General features: G+C 41.5%; 1 protein-coding gene across 1 annotated transcript; it reads left to right on the top strand.

Annotated features, from left to right (window-relative positions):
* The first annotated feature begins 561 nt into the window (after nt 1-561).
* LOC138889778 (uncharacterized) lies at nt 562-1,515 on the top strand. Its single transcript, XM_070173113.1, has one exon. It carries the CDS (start codon nt 562-564, stop codon nt 1,513-1,515), a length of 954 nt encoding a protein of 317 aa, XP_070029214.1.
* Nucleotides 1,516-21,769: the final 20,254 nt, after the last annotated feature.

Here is a 21,769-nt window from a genome sequence, read left to right as displayed (position 1 = left end):
AAGAAGGCCCAAGGGTCCACAAGTGCAAAACCGTATGGAGAATTATGGCAAGAAGATAATGGGTTTGACCAAGATGAATCTTATAATGAACAAGAGGAGGAAGTGCAATACGTGAACAAATTTTAAGGGAAAAGAAACAACTCTCAAGTCCTGAATCAACAACAATGGCGACCTCAAGGTAATCAAGGTAATTGGAATTTTAACAACCAAGGTAATTGGAGTAGTGGCAACAATAAATGGAATTGGAGTAATAACAACAATCAAGGAAATTGGAGTGGTGGAAATAACCAAGGCAATTGGAGTAGCAACAACTAAGGATTGGGGAGGCAACAACCAAGGGGGATGGAACAATAATCAAGGCAATTGAGTGTCGGGCTTTCAAAGGCCCCTGATATATCAACAACCAAGCAACCTGCCTCCTTATCCTTCCCATGGTCCAAGTTCTTCCAACAATGAGATGGAATGAATTGAGAATATGTTCAAACAAATGATGGAGAAGAATAACGACTCCAAGCCGAAATAGCCTCACACAACACATCAATTCGCAACTTGGAAGTTCAAATGGGGCAAATCTCTCAAGTTTTAAACGCTCGTCCTAAGGGTGCACTACCAAGTGACATGGTGGTGAACCCAACGGATGGGAAAAACATGGTACATGATGTCGCCATTACTAAAAGGAGTGGAAAAGGTGGGGATGCATCCACCTCAAGTCAAATAAAACTTGTGGATGATGAGCAAGTGGTACAAGAAGATGAGACCCCAAACAATGTGGTGCAAGCAAATGATGAAATGCGGATTGATATTGATGACAATTTGGAAGAGACTCAAGTGGAAGTGAACCCATCTAAGGATCACATTGTTGACATACCAGAACCGGTAATGCAAAAGGCTAAGGCACCAATGCCTAGGCCTCCTTCTCCATATCCTCAAAGGCTTGCCAAACAAAATGGCGAGAACCAATTCAAAAAGTTCATTGACATGATGAAGAGTCTATCAATCAATGTGCCATTAGTTGAAGCCTTGGAGAAAATGCCCGGTTATGCAAAGTTTATGAAGGATTTGGTGATAAAAAAGAAGTCAATGAATTGTGAAACTACAAAAACGACTCATCAAGTTAGTGAAATTGTCCATTCAAGGGCTCCCAAATTGGAAGATCCCGGTGCTTTCATAATCCCTTGTACCATTGGAAGTGCCGAGTTTGCTAAAGCTCTTTGTGATCTTGGGGAAAGTATAAATTTGATGCCCTATTCGGTTTTCAAGACTTTGAGAATTGGGCAACCAAGACCCACATCTATGACACTACAAATGGCCGATCGTACCATGAAGAGACCATTGGGAGTGAATGAGGATGTATTGGTTCGTGTTGATAAATTCATTCTTCCAGCGAATTTTGTCATTCTTGATTGTGAGGTTGACTATGAGGTACCCATTATTTTAGGGAGACCTTTCCTTTCTACGGGAAAGGCTCTAGTTGATGTTGAAGCCGGAGAACTTACCTTCTATGTTGGTGATTAAAAAGTGGTTTTCCATATGTGTAAGTCTATGAGGCAACCCAATAGCAAGATGTGTGCTCTTTCATGGACTTGGTGACCGATGTGAATGTGGATGAAACAAGTGTTGTGATAAATGTTGATGATACATTGGAGGCCGTCTTGCTCAACTTTGATGATGAAGCAATGGAGGGATTTGTGGAATGTATGAACTCTTTGTAAGGAATGACATCGTACACTTATGAGCCCCGCAAATTGTCCTTGGATCTTGAAAATTGAACAACTTCTCCAACAAAGCCTTTAGTTGAGGAGCCTCATATCTTGGAGTTGAAGCCATTGACTCCACATCTTCGATATGAATTTCTTGGCCCTTCTTCTACTTTACCAGTTATTCTTTCCTCTTGTTTGACTAACGTGCAGGTAAAATCCATATTGGCGGTGCTACAAATGAGGAATAAGGCTATTCGATGGACATTGGTGGATATTTTGGGGATAAGCCTTGCATTTTGTATGCAAAAGATTAACTTGGAGGAATGTGAAAAACCATATATTGAATATAAAAGGAGACTCAATAAATCCACACAACAGGTTGTCAAAAAGAAGATCATCAAGTGGTTGGATGTCGGGGTTGTCTACCGTATTTCTGATAGTTCATGAACTTCTCCTGTTCAATGTGTTCCAAAGAAAGGAGGCATGACGGTGGTCACCGATGATAAGAATGAGTTGATTCTTACTAGAACGGTAACCGGGTGGAGAGTGTGTATGGACTATCATAAGCTCAACAAAGTCACAAGGAAGGACCATTTTCCACTTCCCATCCTAGAACAAATGCTTGATAGATTGGTCGATCGTGCTTTCTATTATTTTATTGATGGGTATTCTGGCTACAACCCAATTCTTATTGCTCTGGAGGATCAAGAGAAAACTATTTTGACATGTCCTTATGGTACTTTTTCCTTCAAGCGGATGCCATTTGGGTTGTGCAATGAACCAGTAACTTTTCAAAGGTGTATGATGGCGATCTTCACGGACATAGTGGAGGATTACCTTGAAGTCTTCATGGATGACTTCTCGGTGGTCGGGCATTCTTTTGATGATTGTCTCACAAACTTGGATAAAGTGTTGGCAAGATATGAAGAAACAAACTTTGTGCTCAATTGGGAGATATGTCATTTTATGGTCGAGGAAGGCATTGTCCTTGGCCACAATATCTCGAAGAATGGCATTGAAGTCAACAAGGCAAATATTGAGGTGATTTCTAAACTTCTGCCTCCAACTTCGGTGAAAGTCGTGCGGAGTTTTTTAGGCCGCGTAGGACTTTACCGGCATTTCATCAAGGATATCTATAAAGTGGTGAACCCATTGTGCAAGTTTTTGGAGAAAGATGCTAGGTTTCACTTCAATGATGATTGAATCAGATTTTTTAAATTTCTAAAGTTCATGTTGAATACTACTCCCATTATCACCGCTCCAAATTAGAGTGTTTCTTTTGAGCTCATGTGCGATGCAATTGATGTAGCGGTATGGGCTGTTTTGGGGCAACACATAAACAAGATTTTTCATCCTGTCTACTATGCTAGTAAGACCATGAATAGTTCCCAAGTCAACTACACCGTTATGGAGAAAGAACTCATTTCCATTGTGTTTGCTATTGAGAAGTTCCACCCGTATTTGATGGGTGCAAAAGTAATTGTCCATACGGATCATGTGACACTTTGTTATCTTATGAGCAAGAAATATTCCAAAGCCCAATTGATGAGATGGGTGCTTTTGTCGCAAGAGTTTGATATAGACATCCAAGATCGTAAAGAAAGTGAAAACCAAGTGGCAGATCACTTGTCTCATTTGGAGGAGGAGGGGAGGCCACATGAAGGCCTTGACTCAATAACTCCTTCCTCGATGAGAAACTCTTAGCTATTTCAATGAAAGAGGTGCCATGGTTTGCGGTTCTAGCAAATGTTCTTGTAAGTGGTATCATCCCGGATGAGTTCTCTTCAAACAAAAGGAAGAAGCTCAAACGGGATTGTCAAGACTATTATTGGGATGAACTGTACCTTTTCTGGATTTGTACGGATGGAGTGATTAGAAAATGTGTACCGGAGGAGGAACAATGTGAAATTCTTGGGAATTTTCATTCTTTGCTGTATGGTGGCCACCATAGTGGAGCAAGAACGATAGCCAAAGTGCTTTATTGCGGTTTCTATTGGCCCACTCTTTACGAGGATGCAAGTGATCTAGTCAAGCATTGTGATGAATTTCAAAGGGCTGGTAGAATTTCAAAGAAAAATTAAATGCCCCTCACCACCATTTTAGAGCTTGATATTTTTGATGTGTGGGGTATTGAATTCATAGGTCCTTTTGTGAGTTCTTTTGGAAACACCTACATCTTGGTTGCGGTTGATTATGTTTCCAAATGGGTTGAGGCCGTTGCTCTACCCAACAATGAAGCGAGAAGTGTTATGGCATTTTTGATGAAGAATATTTTCACAAGGTTTGGTACTCCGCGGGCTATCATGAGCGATGGGGGTTTGTATATTTGCAACAAAGCTTTCGATACCTTACTCACCAAGTATGACGTCACTCATAAAGTCACGACTCCCTATAATCCAAAAGCAAGCGGTCAAGTGAAAGTCTCCAACCGGGAGATAAAAAGTATTTTGTCCAAAACAGTGAATGCTAACTGGATGGATTGATCCAAGAAACTTGATGATGCTTTATGGGCTTATAGGACGGCTTATAGGACGACTTACAAAACACCTATAAAAATGTCTCTATTCCAGTTGGTGTTCGGAAAAGCTTGTCATCTTCTAGTGGCACTTGAGCACAAAGCCATGTGGGCTTTAAAGAAGTTGAATCTTGAGTGGGATGTTGCCGCCATCTTAAGGATGCCACTTTTGAATGAGTTGGATGAGTTCCGGTACCATGCATACACAAGTTCATCCTTATACAAATAAAAGATGAAATATCTTCATGACAAGTACATTTGGAACATGCATTGGAGTGGCCAATTCACGGTTATAGATGTTTCCCAAAAAGTTAAGTCTAAATGGAGTGGCCAGTTTGAGGTTATGGGTATGACACCTTTGGTGCATTGGACTTGAAGAATAAAAATGATGAGGTGTTTAGAGTCAATGGACACCGGGTGAAGCATTATTTGGAAAAAGTTGGTGATGGCCACGTCATGGCGGTAATTCATTTCAATTAATGGTAATCTGCGTCGTGCCGCGACGTTAAATCAAGCGCTTCTTGGGAGGCAACCCATGTTTCTTTTTCTTTTTTTCTTTTCTTCTTCTTTAGATAGGTCTTGTCACGCCCCAAACCTGGGGAGGCGTGTATGGCGTTTGGTGTCGTACTGGCCCGAGCGAACCACTCCGCAACTCATTTTTTTCTTCTAACTATCATGGGCCAACATGGACACAACTTGTAATGTACAACTATAAGTTGGCAAATGTTGTATCAATATATCATCGTTCTGAAAACATGAATACATATGGGCCGTCAAGGCCTCTAACATACTGTACAAAATGAACCTCTGTCTATAAAGCCTATAAGATTATTTGACACCAAATGGGACAGGGTACTGGCCTACCCATAAGTCTGTAGTAAAACACTGACATGATGACTTAAATACTCGGTTGCACTTCAAATGAGGTAGAGTCTTACCGATCCTTCGCTTAATGCCAATATCGTCTACTATGAGGGCTCGTCAAATTGATTATCTATACTTGCAGGCATGAATGCATCGCCCCCAACAAAAGGACATCAGTACGAATAATGTACTGAGTATGTAAGGCAGAACTGAAACATAACAATAAGTCAATATTAATTAAAGACATATAAGAATCAACCTGAATCTCTGAAGTTCCACCATATATGAATACTTATTATAGTTATATATATAATGCTTCTCTTTTAGACTATCTTCCATATCTTATGATGCATAACTGCCTAATTGATCAGTGGTAACTGCACGACTGCCGTAGCGCGTTGGTAAATGAATGAGTGCCCGACCAGTAGTAGCTCGGCGGTAAATGTATAACTTCCCAATCGACCGTAGCTCGGTAGTAAATACATGACTGCTCGACCGGCCGTAGCTCGGTGGTAAATGAATATGCATAACTGCCTAACTGGTGGCAAATAATGATATACAATTTCCCAACCGGTGGTAACTGCCCGACTGGCTGTAGCACAGTGGTAAATGCATGAAGATGCATGTATCACTATATTATAAACATTAACATCTCTATCATATACCTCAATAGGGACTTAGGGACATACTTAGACATGCTTGAATATCATTTTACAGGAATAAATAACATAGACATCCTTAACTGCTAAGAGTAGAAACACTTATAAATAGCGTTATGTTTATGTATTATTACTTGGATAACGCCAAAAGAAGAAAGGATTAGCCTTAACATACCTGAGCCAGTTCTCTTAACAATTCCTCTAATACTCATCTTTTGTGATAAAACATGTAACGACGGATTGAATTAGGAAAAAATTCGTATGATATTCTTGAGAAAGATTGTACCGTGCTCTTTTAGAATTTGCAATTCACGCTTTATCCCATTGGCATGGAATCCACAAACAACGTCATTTATTTTGTAGCAAAAATTCAATCGTTTCCATGTAACGCCACCTCCAGAATACAACTTTGCAATATCAAATCATGACCAGAGCATTGACAACTGCAATCTTACGACATGTATATAGTGAAACAAGTATTCCTCAATGCATATTTGTTTCGATTTAAATTACTTGTAGCATTCCCCAAAGAAATTCAAGAGGAAACCTAATAATTGGATTTTGAGGAAAATCTCTCATGAATTCATCCCTGGATTCTTGATCTTAGTTATTAAAAAAATGAAACACCTTACTAGTGTAGGAAAGCTCTAAGTAGGTGTAACCCATTTATTAGATGACTAATCCACCTAATCCTCTAAGTGTGACACCTATGTAAGAACTTTAACAGTCACTAAATGGAAATGGGGTGCTGCCACGTTGAGGGAGGGGGTTAATCTTATCCAACAATTTGTTAATTAATTAGGTAATCTCCCATTATCCAATAATTAACCAATTACCCATATAATTAAGAATTATCTTAAATTGCTTAAAATACTACTCACCTTTAACACACTTTATATAACTTACTATAGTATACTTTACTATCATGGTCATATGGTATATTACTAGTCCATAAATACGAGGTATTATAGCTTGGACCGTATTTGATCTCCAAATGTCAAACATCGACCAACCTCATTTTCTTCAACTTGTTTACCATCTCACCTTCACGACTTTACTTATCGCTTATTATAAATATCATAAGCACCTATAACCTCAAAAATAGTCTTGTCCTCATCCCAAAGTACTATTATTAAAGTATTAAAATATTAATAAAGCATGATACCATATAAAATTAATACATACACTATTATTTCATGAAAACGTCCATGTAAAAATGCATATATTTTCTCAACTTCTAATTTTTCTAATCTCATATAAAGAGTACAAATTTTTGTATGCTTAATTCTTAAAATGGTAAAAAAATAACCTTATTTTCTTGTGAAAAAATAATTTCTATTTTTACAATAAAGAAAATCTCATATATTTTCTCATATTCTGTGTATAATTTAAAGCAGATTCGAAAGTAGTAATATTAATAACTATATAAAATCATATTTTTCAAACTCTTTTTTTTACAAAAATGTTTCATTCAGAATACCATATCAAATGTATATAACGGTATCAAGGTTGTTGAACTTGCGGGAACTTTTTATAACCTAGTCACAAATCCTCTATAATCTCATAAATGGTCTTAATCCCTTCAAGCTCATATGGATTACTACGGCTCATCTTAATATTAAAGTACGGGATGTAACAGGTCTTATTTTTTGCTAACTGGATTTGAAGTATGTTGCAGGAATGAGTGTGCTTTACAGGAACCGTGCTCAGAAAAATTGGCTAAGTATGAAAAAAGTGTGGACCGCACATGTATTGTGCGGAACACACAATTTTGAACGCTACAGGAGAAGGAAACTACAGTCGCACAATTCTTGTACGGACCGCACTACTTGAGATGGAAAAATGCAAATTCTCTGAAGTTTATTTGTCATAAAAATAGCTGTGAGCACGTGATTTTTACCCTATGTGAATTACTCCCATAAATTCAAGAAAAATAAATTTTTTCCATTATTTGCAATTCCGTAGATTTTTGTAGCATTTTTCATTATTTGCTTGCATTTGTATGCGCACGTTTATTTTTTTTAAGTCATGAAAAATACAAAAAATACATTGCATTTGCATTTGAGATTTAATTTGTTTTGAATTAATTAGTAATTTAGTTGCTTTACAAAAATGGAAAAATCACAAAATAACTCATTTTTACGCTTTTTAATTTGAGTTTCGAATTTTGGGAGTGTTCCTTTCAATTTGGTATTCAATTATTTGTGGTAATTGTTAGTTAGAGTTAATTAATTTATTGTGGTAGGATTATTTGATTTAGGAATTAATTTAGGTTTTTATTTTTAGTTTTAATTTAAAGGAAAATTGGAAATTAAAAAAAGAGGAAAAGAATGAAAAAGAAATCTGATTTAGCCCAAGCAATTTTTCACCCAACACCCGGCCCAACCCACACCTGACCCGGTTCGGATCCCCCCTCAAACGAAATGACGTTGTTTCGATCAGTGTCGATCTGAGCCATTGATCTCCACTTGATCGAACGGCTCGGAACTAAAGCCTGGGGAGTATATATATGTCCGAACACCCCCCCTCAGTTCATCGTCCCAACACCCCCGACTTCAGAAACCTGCCCCCCAAACCCTAGTAGCCGCCCCAGAATTCCCCACTGTCCGGTGGCGGCGCCGACGTCCAATCGCCACCGAATTAACACCATAAATCTCCCAAGTGGCGACTCTGAATCTTTAAATAAATAAATCCCATTTCGATTGTCCTGTAATTGGAAAAACTCCTTTATACTATGTCCCTTTACGAGGTGTAGGTAAAAAGGAGGTGTGATAGCTCTGGCGACTCTGCTGGGGAACGAACCCAGAATCTCTAGTTCAGGGTTCAGAATTCGAGCTTATTAATATGATTTTGCTTGGCTTCATTTATTGTTGATACTACTTTATTCTGTGAACCTTTTTGTGCTAAGTACTATCTGTTTATCGCTTTAATATTGTCTGGATTGTATATAACTGTCTTCTTACGCTACCCATCTGATCTTCTGAAAATGGTGCATACGTTCGCGTAGCCCGCTTTTTTTGTAGAAATTATAACAAGTAGAACGAGGCTGGTCAAGCGACAAGGCCGGGTAGACTTCAGTGCTCCCGGTACGTCGCCCCCTTATCGGCCCCAGTTGTCCGCTCGGGTACCCCAAGTCTAGACCAAAACCCCAGGATTTAAACCTAGAAAAACACAGCTCCATGCTGGTTCCCTAGTAGGAACGTTTGTTTACATCATGTGCATTTGACTTAGGGGACTCAACACAGGGGTTGGGTCCATCTAGGATAGGTGTGCCCAAAATAACGGACCATCCTGATGCATCCTATGTGCTATGTGAACATTGATGTGTTTTGGCTTGCATGCTGATCGGCTAGGGAAAATAAAGCAAAAAAAAGAAGGGAGGAAAACCAAGAGTGGTATAGGGAAGGAAATAAAACTTGGTTCTAAAACATCCCGGTATTTGAAAAGCGTCCTGAAACCCTGCCCAAAATTTTTCAAAAAAAAGGGTTATTTTTAAAAGAGTCAAACACTGTGTTCTTTCAAATGTGTCAAAACTGACCGAAATACGAAGGTCTGATTCTCACCGGATGTGGGATATGTAGGCAACCTACATAAGGTTTGGCCTTATTTTTGAAAATAAGAGAAAAGAAAAACAAGAAAAGAGAGTTGGTGGTCGAATGAATGCAATCTTGATTTTGGTCAAAATAAGCCGATCCAGCTTCGGTTATGTCTTAAACCGTTCTTGCCGAGGTAGCCTCAGAGTACTTTTCAGTTGTCGAAAGGCTATTTTCGTAAAAGAATGGACAAGCTTGTGAGGGGTCATAAAATAATTCTCCCGGCCTCAAAATTCGCGTGAAATTGGGAAGGGGCCGCATTTGCGAAAACAACCATTTGGCTAAAGTTGGCATACAGGGGAAGAGATTATTGTTCTTTTCTTCTTTTATTTGTTCTTTTCTCTTTGCTTCTTCGAAAAACTGTTTACAAAAGGGTCAACTTGAGTCAAACCCTAACCTTAATCCTCCACAGGAACAATGAGTACCATCCAAGAACCGCCATAAATGGTTAGGGAATAGGCTCGGCTACACTTGCATATGTGGTGGAATGATCTAGACGAAGATGGTCAGAAATGGGTGAAAAAGCACTTGGGTGCTCTTATAGACATCTTTGAAATACCACGGGAAGATCCGATCAAAGCTTTGGTAACGTTCTGGGATCCTGTCCACAATGTCTTTTGTTTCTCAGATTTCGAGATCACCCCTACTTTGGAGGAGATAGCCGGGTACATTTAATTCGGACGGGACTTGAGGAAGCAACAACTCATATTTCCAAGGGCTCCATCGGTGCACAAGTTCTTTGACCTCTTGAATATTAGTAAACAGACAAATAAGGAACGTGTGAGCAACGGGTGTTGTGCTTTCCATTTCTTATACTTCTGGTTCGGGCATTCCTCTGGTTTTGAAACGCATGAAAAGGGCCTAAGCAACAAACAAAACAAGGGACTTTGGCAAATTCATCGTCGGTTCGCATTTATTATGGCATTCTTGGGGATCATGGTTTTTCCAAATAAGAAAGGAACGGTGGATATTCGTATGGCTAGAATTGCACAAATCCTCACTACCAAGGAAGATCATACACTTGTCCCGTTGGTGCTAGGAGATATCTATCGCGCTTTGACTGTATGAAAAGTAGGGGCTCAGTTTTTTGAGGGTTGCAGTATCATTCTGCAAATGTGGTTGATCGAGCATCTTCCCCATCATTCCAGATTCATGAGCTACGGTTAGAGCCCAAACAACTTCATCATTAGTTACGAGGAGAGATAAAAGATTACAACACACCAGAAGGATTTGAAGCATGGGTTTCTCATTTGAAAGCTCTTGACGCAGGTCAGGTTGAGTGGACTATAGGATGGCTCCCGAGGACAGAAGCCATCTATATGACTGCTACCAAAGGATATCTGAGGATAATGGGCGTTAGAAGTATTCAGCCATATGCACAGCAGAGGGTCTTGAGGCAATTGGGGAGGTATCAGATTGTTCCTGAAGTTGAAGATCTAAGCATCCAGGTCATAGAGTTGCATCCAGAAGCCGCATTGCCTGAGGCTGTAGTTCAGTAGGATTGGAATAGCTGCCGATATCTAAAAAATGGCACCCAGGTTCCAGACGTCGCCAAGGGGGAAGTAGATCCAAATTATGCTGTTTGGTTTGAGGAAATGTCTTATGTAAACAACGAGCCAAAGCCCGAGAGGCCCACCAAAAGGCCTCATGTTCAAGCCTTTGATGATAAAATTCAAGAGAGGTTAGCTTGGGGGGAGAAGGAGAAGGAATATAAGGCCATTATCCATGGTCTATGAGAAGAATTGAGAAATGTCACCTTCAACAATGATTTACAGGCACAAGAGGCCGAAGGTGAAAGAAGAAGATTGGTGCGAGAAAACGAGACCCTCAGAGCTCAGGTTCGACCGTTGAAAATTGAAGCCGAGAACCCAGGCTGAAGCAGGAAAAATGAGAGGTTCATTTACAACCTCACTCAAAAGGTACGTGACTACGAAGATGACCTACAGAAATCTGAGTCTGAACTAGCAAAAGCACGAGCAAGGTCGGCCAAAAGCACCAAAGGGCGTGCAACTTTCGTTCAACAGATGAAAGAAAGATATGAAAGAGGGGTCACAGGTTGGGAAAAGGCAATTGGCAACCTCGAGGGTGAAATGGCTAAACAAACCAAAGATTTTAAGGCTGAAAGAGAACATTGTTACGCCTTAATGGAACGGCTAGAAAGGGACTTGCAACAACTCCAAGAGCAGAACCAGGTAGCCGAACGAACTTTGGAAGCCAGAACCGAACAAATTGGGTGTTTGTTGCAAGAGAAGGGCGTCATAAGAGAGTGAGTCAAAAGGGTTGCCAGCTATATCGCAATGAAGTGCAGTAGTTGTGAGGATATGGCGAGATCTATGTTCTTCGCCACTATGATGATTTTTGTTCGCCGGGTAATGGAAGATCTCTACCACCTTCAGGAGGATTTAGCAAGTCGGCCCGCAGCAAGGCCGAATGATGCCCCGCGGGTCCCAGGGACAATTGAGGCATTGATGTATTCGTGATTTCTTGAGTCTGTGTTTTCTTTCTGTTAAAGTCTGCCAGTTGTTTTGGAGTCTGCATTTCTGTTATCAAAGCATGCGGGTTGTTTGTTTTTGAGTCTGTATCTTGAGTCTATTAGTTTCTTTCGAGTCTGTTAGTTTCAGTCTTTGTAATAGCGTTTTATATGAAAATTGAAAATCCCAAATGTTTTTACTTTATTTTACACTTATCCACAAGAAATACGGTTGGTCTGATTCATGCGGGGTCATGATACGTAGGCAATATCCATAGGATTCGATCGCAACCAAAAAAAAAAGAGTGGAAAAGAGGGAAAGAAAATAAGAGGAAAAACAAGAGAGTAAAGAAAAGGAAAGAGCGGAAAAACAAGAAAGAAAAAGAGAAAATAAGAGAGAGTAAAAGCAAAGAGAGAATAGAGGCCAGAATGGAAGGAAAGAAAAGAAAAGAAATGAAAAGGGGATGTTTGCAATTAAAATAAAGAAAAGGCCGGGATGACGCATGCAACCGATCAAATACATAATAGAGACGGTTAACTGTTTAGGTGCATTCATGCCCAATGTGCGGTTGCCAATCTGTTAAAGCCTAATCACTAACAAGGTTGTTTGTTTGATGTATTAAGTTCAGGCAGGTGGTTAGTTGACTTGCATTCTGGCAACTCACTCCTACAACACTCGATCGAAAGACAGGCTGAATATGGTCGACCAGGAACCGAAAACCAGTATTGTCGATCCATTGAAAGAGATGGAATAAATGGACGTTAATGCAATGAGGGAAGAAATGTATAAGCTGAAACAGCAGATGGTTGAAATGTACCAAACTTGGGAGAAAGGGCATCCACCACCGGTTTATCCCACCAATCCTGCTTATATCCCACCATCAGCCCAACCTCCGGAGCCTCCCACTGTGAACTCATCTCCAGCCTTCCCCCTCAACCAACAATGTCAAGGCACCACTTCCCATACTTCTCAAGCTCCACCACTTAAACAAGTCCTGTACCCCCCACCAATTACACCTGTTTTTGTGGCACCCCCACCTGCTACATTACATAGATCTTCTAGTGAACCCCTGTTTCAAACTCATGACAACTAATACTATCCCCCTGAACCAACCTTCAAAGTTCTAGAACCATATCCTTACACTCCTCATCTTGATATCCCGGCAGAGACCGAGAAACCGCCCAAAAATCCCGAGCATAAAGAGATGATCAGAAAGGTCAAAAGCTTAGAGCAATTATTCCGAGATATGAAGGGGTTGGGAGGCCAAGTGAGTGTGGCCTATAAGGATTTGTGTCTGTTCCCAGATGTTCAGTTGCCAGCACGGTTCAAAATGCCCAAGTTTGATCTGTATGATGGGCATGGCGACCCGGTAGCACACTTAATAGGATTCTGTAGCAAGATGAGAGGGGGAGGTGGAAGAGACGAATTGCTGATGGCATATTTCAGCCAAAGTTTGAGAAGGTTGGCGCTAGAATGGTACACCAGATAAGATCATAGCAGGTGGTACACATGAGACGATTTGGCACAAGCATTCGCCTGTCATTTTCAGTATAATCTCGAAATCATCCCAGATCATCTGTCATTGACGAGGATTGAGAAGAAGCCCAGTGAGAGTTTCCGAGAATATGGGTTCCGTTGGAGAGAGCAAGCAATGAGGGTTGACCCCCCGATGAAAGAAGACGAGATGATTGATTATTTCTTGCAGGCTTTGGAGCCCACTTATTTTGGTCATTTGGTGTCAGCAGTGGGCAAGTCCTTTAATGAAGTTGTGAAAATGGGAGGCATGGTTGAGGAGGGACTTAAGTCCAATAAGATTATGAGTTATTCAGCAATCAAAGCAACCACTCAGGCTATTCAAAACGGTACTGGGGGTGTGCTCGGAAAGAAGAAGAAAGAGGATGTTGCAACGATCGAGTTGGCAGCTTGGGGTGGATCCAGAAACCGTCCACCATTCTACAACCAGCCTCGACCCTATCCCCAAACATACCCTCATACTCCATATAGCCCACCACAACACTACTACCCACTGCCAGATCCCCATTTTTCTGTCTATCACGCACAAACCTATACCCAACCTCCCGCTCATGCACAATGGCGTGCGCCAGCTCCACATAGTCCCTACCAAACTCCACAAAATACCCATCCACACACAAAATGCCGAATCCCCTTCCCAGAAATCTTGATCGCTTGATAAATTGTGAGTATTGTTCAGGGGCCCTAGGCCATGACACAGAGAGATGCTGGAAACTAAAAACAGCTGTACAAGAGCTCATTGATACTCATCGGATCGAGGTTCAAGCCCCAAAAACACCAAACATCAACCGGAATCCGCTACCAGCTCACCATGAGACCCATATGATTGAGTTGATACACAAGGGAGGGGAGGCTAAGAAACCCTCGCAGACGATGATGATGATCCGCTCCAGTGAAACCAATTCAAAGGAAAAGGTAACTAGTGGGAAATTAGTGGTCCAGTGGAAAGAGGTAGACAACAAGCCAGCTGTGGTAGCTAAGAAAGGGCCGTCAAGTACTGTTGCAGCGAAACCAGAGAAAGCTAAAGTGGTGGTACCAGGGGTTACAAGTAAACCTGTCGTGGTCATGAAGGGTGCTCGCACAGAGCCTGTTATTATAAAACCAGTAACTCAGCTTCCAGTGATCAGCAGCAAGGTGGTCCCGTGGAATTATGAACGAGTGACAGTAACTTACCAGGGGAAAGAGGTTAGAGAAGAAGTGTGTGAGACCCATGGTTTGACTCGATCGGGGAGATGCTTTGCCCCCATAGAGTTGAGAAAAGCTAAAACTTCCAAAGGCAATCCCGTGTCGGTGAAGAAAGTTGTGTCCGAGGAAGAAGCAGAGGAATTTTTGGAAAAGATGAAAGCATAGAACTATTCCATTGTGGAACAGTTGAGGAAAACACCGGCTCAGATCTCGCTATTGTCATTACTGATCCATTTCGACTAGCACCGTCGAGCTTTGATGAAGATCTTGAACGAAGCCTGCGTTCCTGACAAAATCTTAGTAAACCACTTGGAAAAGATAGCTAACAAGATATTTGAGGTAAATCGAGTCACCTTTTCCGATGATGAGCTGCCCGTGGAGGTCACCGAGCACAATAGAGCCCTCTATCTGACGGTGAAATGCGAAGACTCCGTGGTTACTCGGGTACTGGTTGACAACGGGTCTAGCGCGAATATCTGTCCTCTCGCCACATTGAACAAGCTGCAAGGGGAGGATGAAAGAATTCACAAGAACAGTATTTGCATTCGGGGATTCGACGGTGGAGGGAAGGATTCAGTCGGGGACATAGTGCTTGAGCTCATAATAGGGCCAGTTGAATTTACTATGGAATTCCAGGTGCTCGATGTGGCTGTTTCATACAATCTGTTGTTGGGATGACCCTGGATCCATGCTGCCAAAGCAGTCCCGTCTACTCTGCATCAAATGGTCAAGTTTGAATGGGATCGACAGGAAATTGTTGTACATGGCGAAGATAATTTGTGTGTGCCCAATGGTGCCATTGTGCCGTTCATAGAGGTTGACGATGACAAGGGACCATGGGTTTATCAGGTTTCCGACACAGTATCGGTAGAGAAACTTCTGGAAGGAAAGTGTGTGCCAACTCCAAAGATGGTTGCGAGATCAGTCCTGGTAGCTGTCAAAATATTGAAAAACGGTTTCGTACCGGGCAAGGGTTTGGGTACATCTCTGCAAGGTATTGTGCAGCCAGTCTCCCTTCCAAGGAATCTAGATACTTTTTGGTCTGGGGTTCAACCCTACCGTTGCAGATGTGAGAAGATCTAGGACAATGAAAAAGAAAGCACGGGCCTTGCCAAAGCCAGTCCCACATCTGTCTAGGTCATTCGTCAGGCTGGGTACCAGAAAGCAACTGTTGTCAAGGATCCCTGGACCACTGATTGGAGCCGATGGATATTTGGAGAAGGGGTTCAAAAGGTTATTCGCCGAGGTCAATATGGTTCAGGCTGGGGAAGGGTCCAGCAAGGCAGATGTGCAATTTGTGGGACCACGTGCAAAAGTCAACAACTGGGAAACTACTCCTCTTCCTACCCGGAGGGAGTCTTGGTAGTGGGTTTTGATTTTCTTTTAGTTGTCTGGACTATTCAAGGGTCTATAATTCAGATACTATGTTCCGTCCAGTTGGATGTGTTAAAACCCTATTATCTTTATCTTCAATGAAATTGTTCCTTTTCCTTCATTTCTTCTAATTTTATTTTTGTTTTGTTTTCTTCTTTTGTACAGTTCTTTTTATGCTGATATCAATGACATGACATGCATGAGGAATCTTCGGCCCAGTTTTAAAAGCTAATCCAACTCTAAAATAATAATACAAGAAATTGAGTGTGATGACGAGTTGGAATTTGATGATGATGAGGCCTATGAAGAAATTAGTAAGGAACTAAGTCATTTTGAGGAAAATCCCAAACCTAACCTGAACGATATAGAAGCAGTTAATCTAGGGGACCAAGATAATGTTCGTAAAACTAAAATAAGCGTCCATCTGGAACCTCAACTCAGGGAGGAGATCATTAAAGCATTGTTCGAATATAAAGACGTTTTTGCATGGTCCTGTGATGACATGCCGGGTCTAAGCACTGATTTAGTGGTTCACAAGTTGCCCACGGACCCGACATTCCCTCCTGTCAAGCAGAAGCTGAGAAAATTCAAAACGGATATGAGTGTAAAAATCAAGGAAGAGGTCACCAAGCAGTTCGATGCCAAAGTCATTCGGGTCACCCGGTATCCCACCTGGTTAGCCAATGTTGTGCCTGTACTGAAGAAGGATGGCAAGACTAGGGTGTGTGTTGACTATCCGGATCTCAACAAGGCAAGTCCAAAGGACAATTTCCCGTTGCCGAACATCCATATCTTGATTGACAATTGCGCCAAACATGATATTGGTTCTTTTGTGGATTGTTACACAGGTTATCATAAGATCTTAATGGATGAGGAAGATGCAGAAAAGACGGCATTCATCACTCCATGGGTAATGTACTGCTATCGGGTCATGCCATTCGGTTTGAAAAATGCTGGGGCAACCTACATGAGGGCAATGATAACAATATTCCATGATATGATACACCAGGAAATCAAGGTGTACGTGGATGATGTGATCGTGAAGTCTAGAAAGCAGTCTGACCATGTCAGGGATCTGAAGAAGTTCTTCCGAAGGCTTCGCAGGTACAATCTCAAGCTTAACCCTGCAAAGTGTGCATTTGGGGTGCCGTCTGGAAAGTTGTTGGGGTTCGTAGTCAGCCGCTGGGGTATTGAATTGGACCCATCAAAAGTCAAGGCCATCCAGGAATTGCCACCTCCGAAGACCAAGACCGAGGTAATGAGTTTGTTGGGGAGATTGAATTATATCATCAGGTTCATCGCTCAGCTCATGACAACTTGTGAGCCTATCTTCAAACTGTTAAAGAAAGACGTTGCGGTCAAGTGGACAGATGAATGTCAGGAGGTGTTTGATAATATAAAGGGGTATTTGTCAAATCCACCTGTGTTGGTCCCGTTAGAACCAGGGCGACCTTTGATTCTATATTTGACGGTATTGGACAATTCATTCGGTTGTGTATTGGGTCAACATGATATCACTGGCAGGAAGGAGCAGGCCATATATTATCTCAGCAAGAAATTCACACCGTACGAGGTCAAGTACACTCAGCTCGAGAGGACATGTTGCGCCCTAACCTGGGTGGCGTAGAAGCTGAAACTTTATTTGTCATCTTACACTACCTATCTCATATCTTGCTTGGATCCATTGAAGTATATCTTTCAGAATCCTATGCCCACAGGGAGTCTTGCAAAGTGGTAGATCCTACTCACAGAGTTTGACATTGTCTACGTGACTCGAACTGCAATGAAAGCACAAGCCTTGGCGGACCACCTGGCCGAGAATCCGGTTGATGAAGATTACGAACCTTTGAAAACTTATTTCCCGGATGAAGAGGTGATGTACATTGATGAGTTGGAGCAAGTTGAGAAGCTAGGATGGAAACTTTTCTTTGATGGGGCTGCAAACATGAAGGGCGTGGGGATAGGAGCAGTACTTATCTCTGAAACAGGGCAGCACTACCCTGTTACGGCTCAACTTTGTTTTTACTGTACCAACAACATGGCTGAGTACGAGGCATGTATTTTGTGTTTGAGGTTAGCTGTGGATATGGGTGTCCAGTAAGTCTTGGTCTTGGGTGACTTAGACCTCCTGGTGCGCCAAATTCAGGGAGAATGGGAAACACGGGATTTGAAACTCATACCGTACAGACAGTGTTTGCATGATCTTTGTCAACGATTTCAGTCAATAGAGTTCAGGCATATCCCAAGAATACATAATGAAGACGCCGATGCTTTGGCCACTCTGGCATCAATGTTACATCATCTAGATAAGTCTTATATGGACCCTTTGCAGATTCAGGTCCGTGATCAGCATGCTTACTGTAATATGGTAGAAGAAGAACTTGATGGGGAGCCATGGTTCCATGATATCAAAGAATACCTCCGGATGGGGGTATATCCGGTACAGGCCACAGGTGATCAGAAAAGAACAATTCGACGATTGGCAAGCGAATATTTCTTCAGCGGAGGGGTGTTATACAAAAGAACTCCAGATCTTGGATTGGTAAGAAGCATAGATGCAAGACAAGCCACAGCTATCATGACCGAGGTACATTCCGGAGTTTGTGGACCACATGTGAGTGGGTACGTTCTGGCAAAGAAGATTCTCCGAGCAGGTTATTACTGGCTCACTATGGAGCGGGACTGCATCAGTTTTGTGCATAAATGTCATCAGTGCCAAGTGCATGGAGATTTGATTCATTCTCCACCGTCTGAATTACATACAATGTCTACACCATGGCCTTTTGTTGCTTGGGGCATGGATGCCATTGGGCCAATCGAGGCAGCAACATCGAACGGACACAGGTTTATTCTGGTAGCCATCGATTATTTCACCAAGTGGGTTGAAGCGAAAACTTTCAAATTTGTGACCAAGAAAGCAGTGGTCGATTTTGTGCATTCAAATATCATCTGTCGGTTTGGGATTCCGAAGGTAATCATCATGGACAATGGCGCTAACCTCAACAGTCATCTGATGACAGAGACATGTCAGCAGTTTAAGATTATACATCGCAATTCCACCCCATATCGCCCTAAGGCGAATGGAGCAGTCGAGAAAGCCAACAAGAATATAAAGAAGATACTTCGAAAAATGGTGGAAGGTTCTAGGCAGTGGTATGAAAAGCTGTCGTTTGCGTTGCTGGGTTATCGCACTACTGTCCGCACTTCAGTAGGGGCTACTCCTTATTTGTTGGTGTATGACACGGAGGCAGTAATACCCGCAGAAATTGAAATCTCATCCCTTCGAATTGTTGCTGAGGCAGAAATTAATGACATTGAATGGGTCAAAACCCGCTTGGAGCAATTAAGTCTGATTGATAAAAAGAGATTGGCAGTATGTCACGGCCAATTGTACCAACAGAGAATGGCGAGAGCATATAACAAGAAGGTACGTCCATGGAAGTTTGAAGTGGGTCAGTTAGTGTTGAGACGTATCTTACCTCATTAGGCTGAAGCAAAAGGAAAGTTCGCCCCAAACTGGCAAGGGCCATTCGTCGTAACTAGAGTGTTGTCCAATGACACGTTATATTTGACGGATGTAGAAGGGAAATGTGTAGAAATGGCGATCAATTCCGATGCAGTCAAAAGATACTATGTATAATTTCTTCCTTTGATTGTACTTGTTTGTATTTGGCATATTTTGATGATTGAAATGACGAAAGCGTTTTGTTCTGCTATCTAAATACTTTACCCTTTGTTACCCCCCTTTTGAGCCTTATTTATTTTCTTTCATACCCCTTTTTAGGGATCAACTGCACAATTCAGAAATGCAAGTGCGTAGATTAAGCAAGTGAAAAGAAAAGAAAGAATAAACAGGAAAGGAAAAGGGAAAAGAAAAATGAAAAGAGAGAAGAAAGAAAAAAAAGAAGAAGAAAAAAAAAGAGAAAAAAAAGAACAACAAGAGAAAAAGAAAGCAAAAGAGAAAAAGAAAGAAAAAAGAGAAAATCACAACAACAATGTAATTCCTATAACATGAAATACGTTCGACCTGATTCCTTTTAAGGATACGTAGGCAACCTCACGGTTCGGTCTCATCAAAACAAAAGTCCAAAAGTCCCCAAGCAAGGAACTGGGGCAGAAGTTGCGGATGTTGTGAGAAACCTGATTCCGAAGGTTGTAAGTCTAACCCATTTGAATTGTTTAGACCCTTTTCTACCCTTTATTTTTAACCCCGTCCAAAAGCCCACATTACGGTCCAAAGAAAGACCTTCTGATCAGTCTTTAAGAAATGCCGAGTCAAGCAGGCAAAGGTAATTCATGTCAGGGGCAACACTCTGGTTCAAGCAGAAAAAATAAAAAATGAGAGAGTCTTATTGGTGAAAACCTTCTAGGCACCGTAAGGCAACGAGAGTTGAGAGAAATTAAAACGAGAGAGTCTTATTGGTGAAAACCCCCACGGGCACCTTGAGGCAAAAGTGAGTTGAAAAGTCAACAAGTGAGAAAGGTTTGCTGGTGGGAAAACTGTTTCAAGGCACCGCAGGACGAACAATGTCAAGGTTTGGGTGAAGTAATCAGGTCATGGAAATTCCGGGGCAACAACGTACGGCAACTGAAAGTTGATTGGTTGGACAGATTGGGCCGATTAATCCGAAATGCATGCCATGATCATTGGTACCAGCTGTTCTACTCAGATAAGTTTCTTTTTCTTTTTTCCTTTTGTAGCAGTCATCTGGTTTTGGATTCTTCTTATCCTTAACCCGCAAAGTCATCGCATTTCATTTCTTTTGGGATTATCTGTCTAAGATGTTTCAATGTCAGATGCTTCAATGTCAGTCTTGTTCAAAGCAAGTCAAAACTCACTACCAACTTCCAAATTGCAAAGCACATCGTGGTCGGAGCATACTAAGGATAACACGATGTAAGGGGAGGGTACAAGGAATCACCGGAAGTCTCATCGGTGGAAGGGATTGGTAAAGTCATGGGGGATGCAAAGGTTCAGTTAAAGGGGTCAGAGGAAAAACAACGGCATGAGTATAGAACACTCAATTCGTCGAAGGTCATGGGGCGTGAAAGTCAGTCAGAAAGTCAAAACGGTTCAAGGCCAGTTCGGGGAAGTTAGTAAAAACAAAACAATGCAGCGGAAAGATCTTCAGCAAGAATGCCATCAGCTAGCCACCATTTTAAACTGACAAATTTTCTTTGATTGAAACAGGGGCAGAAAAGTTCGTATGTTTCAGAGGAATTCTCCGTGGAGAAAGGCAGTCACCAAACAGGTTTGATTTTTGATTTTCAGGACCCTCCTAGAAAATGGAACCTAGTTTAAGTGTTCAAAAATAGCATAATCTAGCATAAAAGTATCCCAAAAGAATATAAGTTAGCTTAGAAGTTTGCACGTTTGAGATAGGATTCAATTGGGAGTTTTCAGGGCCCTCCTGGATAATGGGACTTAGCTTTAAGATTTCGATCAGATAACAACATTTAGCGTAAAGTCTACTGTAGGGTAGTATAATTCAGCCATGAAAGCTGTCACCTTTAAGATAAAATTTGACCCTGGAGTTTCAGGACCCTCCTGGATAATGAGAAGTAGTCTAAAGATCCTCTTAGATAGCAAGATTTAGCAGAAGTCACACCTGTAGAAGATATAACTTAGATTTTAAATTGTCATTTAGTTAAGAGTTGTCAGGACCCCCTGAATAATGGGACCTAGCTTTCAAATCCTTAGTAATACTTGGTAATATGATTTAGTTTTACAATCACATATGTCCCCAGCCACCGAACTGGGGCAGAAAATTTTCTTTGTTTTTGTCTGTTTTGTTGAAGTTAGGAGCCCGCCTGGAGAGCAGGGAATACATTTCAAGTTAAAGTCAGGAGCCTGCCTGGAGAGCAGGGAATACTT

The sequence above is a fragment of the Nicotiana sylvestris genome, chromosome 4 (assembly GCF_000393655.2).
Source record: "Nicotiana sylvestris chromosome 4, ASM39365v2, whole genome shotgun sequence".
Classification (NCBI taxonomy): domain Eukaryota; kingdom Viridiplantae; phylum Streptophyta; class Magnoliopsida; order Solanales; family Solanaceae; genus Nicotiana; species Nicotiana sylvestris.
The sequence above is the reverse complement of the archived record's forward strand: the minus strand, read 5'-3'. Positions and strand labels throughout refer to the sequence as shown.